The sequence below is a fragment of the Carassius gibelio genome, chromosome B16 (assembly GCF_023724105.1).
Source record: "Carassius gibelio isolate Cgi1373 ecotype wild population from Czech Republic chromosome B16, carGib1.2-hapl.c, whole genome shotgun sequence".
Lineage (NCBI taxonomy): Eukaryota > Metazoa > Chordata > Actinopteri > Cypriniformes > Cyprinidae > Carassius > Carassius gibelio.
This window is the reverse complement of record NC_068411.1, coordinates 6,744,353-6,748,693: the sequence shown is the minus strand read 5'-3', so window position 1 is coordinate 6,748,693 and position 4,341 is coordinate 6,744,353. Positions and strand designations below refer to the sequence as shown.

The following is a 4,341-nucleotide window of genomic DNA, read 5'->3' as shown; positions in this document are numbered from 1 at the left end:
GTGGCTTGATGCGATGGCTGGAACGGGGCCGAAAACCGACGTTGGCCGAACAACGGGCCCAAGGGGGAACAGGAAGGAAGCTGTTGGGACAATGGGCCAGACTACAGGTGAAGGAGGGAGTACTCTGTAGGTCTGTCCGAGATCCGGGGCTGGACGAGGAACTCCGACAGATCGTTGTCCCCGAAGGCCAGGTACAAGAGCTCTTGATAGCGTACCATGATCAGCTGGGCCACCAAGGGCACGAGAAAACGGTCTCTCTCTTGAGGCGACACTTCTACTGGCCCAACCTAGAAGCAACGGTACGTACCTTCGTTCAGGCCTGTCCTCGTTGCACCTTGTTCAAAGCCAGGAAGGAGGCACGAGCACCGATGGTCCCCATCCAGGCCAAGGCTCCTCTCCACATAGTCGCAATGGACTTCTTGACTTTGGGTCGGCCGGCAGACCGCTATCAGAACATCCTTGTCATTACCGACTTGTTCACCAAGTACTCCTGGGCCATTCCTACTTTGGACCAGACGGCGAACACCACCGCCACTGCTCTGTGGAGAGCTGTCTTCCAGCCGTTCGGTTGCCCCGAGTTCCTACACTCGGACCAAGGGCCAAACTTCGAGTCTCGGGTAATCAGAGAGCTGTGTAAAGTGTACGGCTGCACCAAGACCCATACCACTACTTATCACCCCCAGGGAAATGGCGGATGCGAGCGGTTCAATCAGACCCTATTGAACTTACTCGGCACGCTAGACCAAGAACATCAGAGCGACTGGGTGAGTGCGCTACCAAATCTGGTTCAGGCCTACAATAATAGTACGCACAGTACCACGGGCTACGCCCCCACTTATTTGATGTTTGGCAGGCATGTGCGGATGCCCACCGACTTATTGCTGGGGACGGCAGCAACCGAGGAGGAGGGGAACGTAACCGAATGGGTGAGGCGCCACCACCAACGCCTCCATTTTGCATACGAGCAAGTCTCGGGACGGATCCGAGCGGCTGGGAAGAAAAACAAGAGGCTGTACGACCGGACGGCTCGGGAAGCCCCCCTTCTCCCAGGAGAAAGGGTCCTGGTAAGGGACAACCGGCGACAAGGGAAGGGGAAGCTCAGTGACCGATGGGAGAATGCACCATACGTGGTCGAGGGCCAGCAGCGGCCTGGACAGCCAGTATATACAATTCGGCCCGAAGGAAAAGCCGGGCCCGCTAGAGTGGTCCATCGGAACATGATCCGCCCCTGTCCGAACTATCCCAGCCCCGTAGAGGAGGCGCCAAAGGAGCCTGAAGCTGTAGCCCCGTGGATAGCAGGATGGGCCGTGATCCCAGGAGAACGGGGAAATGTCCCCGCAGAAATGGCCCCCAGAGACCCGATGGATATGCCTGCGGACATCGACCCTGTCTCGCCACCACGACGGTCCCAGAGGGAGAACCGAGGTCGGCCCCCGGCACGCTATGGAGAATGGGCGACTGAAAGGCGTTCTAGGGACTAGAACGGTTTGGCAGGGGGGTATGTCACGGGGTGACGAAAGAGAAGCGGAACTAAGTCCCGCCGGAATTTTGTGTTCCCCTCGGGACGGTGTCGCGGTAACACCGGTCCACTTCCGGGTTGCGCCCGATGTCACAATAACAACGCTAATGACCGATTGACATCTGGTGTGGGGAGTTTGATGTGGCGATCTGTGAGAGGATTATGGAGGCGGAGTAACCACATAAAAAGAGAAGTGCAGAGACCATACAGGGTTGATTTCTTTTTGGTCGTTCGTTCTCCCGGCTATTCTTCCTGGTTGGCTTGCCCCCGTGTGTGGTTCTTCTCTTTGGATATGTTCCCCTAGGAGAGGTGAATTCCTGGGACGTTTGGGCTGGCGTGTGGAGGTGTTTGAGGACTATTGTGGGGTTTCGGCTATCTGGCTGTGCAACAGATATATCAGCGATCGAGTGGAGATATTCAGGACAGAAAGAGTGTGAGTTCTGGAAAGCAAGTGAAGACCAGACCGCGCCATCGCTATCGGAGGGAAGTTAAGAGACCTGATCTGGGATTTCGATCAATTGTATACATCTGGACTGGGAGTGATAACGTTGTGAAGGGGACGGAGTCATCGTTGGGTGAGTGCTGGCTCTATTTGCACTAAGAGTGGGTGTGCCGTGTCTGAAGTGGTGTGTTTGCACAATAAATCGTTTGAAGTGAAGTTACAGAGTGTGGGGAAGATATATAGAGTTAATGCCGGACGCTCACCACCCCGAGAGCCCACCACCGTCACCGTAATCCACACCCAGGCACTCAACTGAAGCATCTCCCAGCCGTAAGCCCCATTGCTTATTCAAGAACACATACATGCTGTTGATTACTTACCCCGCTGTGTAGATCGCAGGATCCTCTGGGCCGAACGCCGCATGTGATGTCCCTATGAAAAGAGGTGGGCACAAGAATTATTCCTTTCCCGGTCACAACCGAAGCCTCTCCCATCCGTAAGCCCCACTACTTATTCAAGAACGCATACTTGCTGTTGATTACCTACTCTGCTGTGCAGATCGCAGGATCCTCTGGGCCGAATGCTGCATGTGATGTCCCTGTAGAAAGAGGTGGACACACGAATTATTCCTTTCCCGGTCTTAACCGAAGCATCTCCCAGCCGTAAGCCCCACTACTTATTCAAGAACGCATACTTGCTGTTGATTACCTACTCTGCTGTGCAGATCGCAGGATCCTCTGGGCCGAATGCTGCATGTGATGTCCCTGTAGAAAGAGGTGGACACACGAATTATTCCTTTCCCGGTCTTAACCGAAGCATCTCCCAGCCGTAAGCCCCATTACTTACTCAAGGACACATACTTACTGTCGATTACTTACCCCGCTGTGCAGATCACAGGATTCTCTGGGCCGAATGCTGCATGTGATGTCCCTGTAAAAGGAGGTGGACACGAGAATTATTCCTTTTCCCGGTCTCGACCGAAACATCCACGAGCTCTACTTACCCGGATACCCCCCTCACTCCGGGACGGGTGACAGACTATCCTGGCTCTTGCTGGCCCCGTACAGGCACGAATTGCTGACGACTCCACGCCTTCCCGGCGTCCGAGGTCTGGCTCCGTTCTGGTCGGGAGACACGGAAGGAACACTGAACTTTTAAATTGCTTTTAACCAAATAAAACCTTGTTCATTTTTTTATACTCTCGTCCGTCTGGTTCTTCTGGTACGCTCCCCGAGGTGATCCTGGGTTTCAGGGGTGGGTGCAGTCCAGCTTGGCCCCCCCGACCTGTGACATTTGTGTGATGCACAGGCCAACATGTATGTTTTTTTTTTTCTCTGATAATGTTCTAATCCAGTGAGCTGTTAACCAGTGTGAACTGAGTTGAACTTGTCTGGCTTGGTTTTCCAAAATCATCACTGCAATAAAAGTGAGCCATTTAAAACAAAAATAGCAAAGTAGTCCCCAGATTCCTCAGATTTATTTGCTATTTACAGCATCACTGTGGGGAAATTAGACAACATACAAGTGTTCATCATGTTTACATGAACACCTTTTGTCTTGAAAAGCTTTCTCACAATTTAAAGATATGTGATCCTGGACCACAAAGCCAGTCTATTTTTTTGTTTATAGGATATGTGCCGGAGATATAATTATTTGAAACTCTGGGATCTGAGGGTGTAAAATAATCAAAATATTGAGAAAATATAAGTACTTAGCAATGCATATTACTGGACTAATCAAACAATAAGTTTTAATATATTTACTATTGGAAATGTACAAAACATCTTCATGGAACATGATCTTTACTTAATATCCTAATTTGGCATACAAGAAAAATCAATCATTTTGACCAATACAATATATTGTCGGCTATTGCTACAAATATGCATGTGCTACTTATGACTGGTTTTGATTTGATTGACTTGATTTTGATATAAACATTCATGCAAGATAACTTTTTCACTGGAGAAGGCAATATTATGGATAGAGGATTCATATTCAAGTTAAAAACATCTTAATAATGGATTTATCTCTTACAAACACAGCTTTTTCACATCAAAAGATGTAAACTGATGGACTGAAGTCATGTGGATTACTTGTGGATTATTGTGTTGTTTTTATTAGCTGTTTGGACTGTCACTCTGATGGCACCCATTCACTTCAGAGGATCCATTGGTGACCTTGTGATAGTCCAAATCTGTTCTGATGATCTTGACAGCTCTAATACAGCTTTAGTTCTCCTTCCCTTTCATAACAATGAAAATAGTGGCTAAGATATATTTTGAGAATGATGGAAGAGTTGTTGTTCAAATGACGAATATGACTTTCTCACACATACAGAAGGGAAATTGTGGTTCGCTGATGTCATTTTGTTTGTTTT

General features: G+C 49.3%; 1 protein-coding gene across 8 annotated transcripts; it reads left to right on the top strand.

The window, feature by feature from the left end:
* The first annotated feature begins 688 nt into the window (after positions 1 to 688).
* On the top strand, positions 689 to 3,155 carry LOC127975413 (uncharacterized). Of its 8 annotated transcripts, none has more exons than XR_008157516.1 (3): positions 689 to 2,405; positions 2,738 to 2,789; positions 2,852 to 3,155. XR_008157516.1 is itself a non-coding variant. In XM_052579456.1 (2 exons), exon 1 carries the CDS (start codon positions 843 to 845, stop codon positions 1,479 to 1,481), a length of 639 nt encoding a protein of 212 aa, XP_052435416.1. In that variant the 5' UTR covers positions 696 to 842; the 3' UTR covers positions 1,482 to 2,405; positions 2,852 to 3,155. The 8 variants fall into 8 exon arrangements, 1 of the variants encoding a protein (XP_052435416.1); XR_008157519.1 differs by lacking the exon at positions 2,738 to 2,789 and adding an exon at positions 2,686 to 2,737; XR_008157518.1 differs by having other exon boundaries at positions 2,686 to 2,789.
* The last annotated feature ends 1,186 nt before the right edge of the window (positions 3,156 to 4,341 follow it).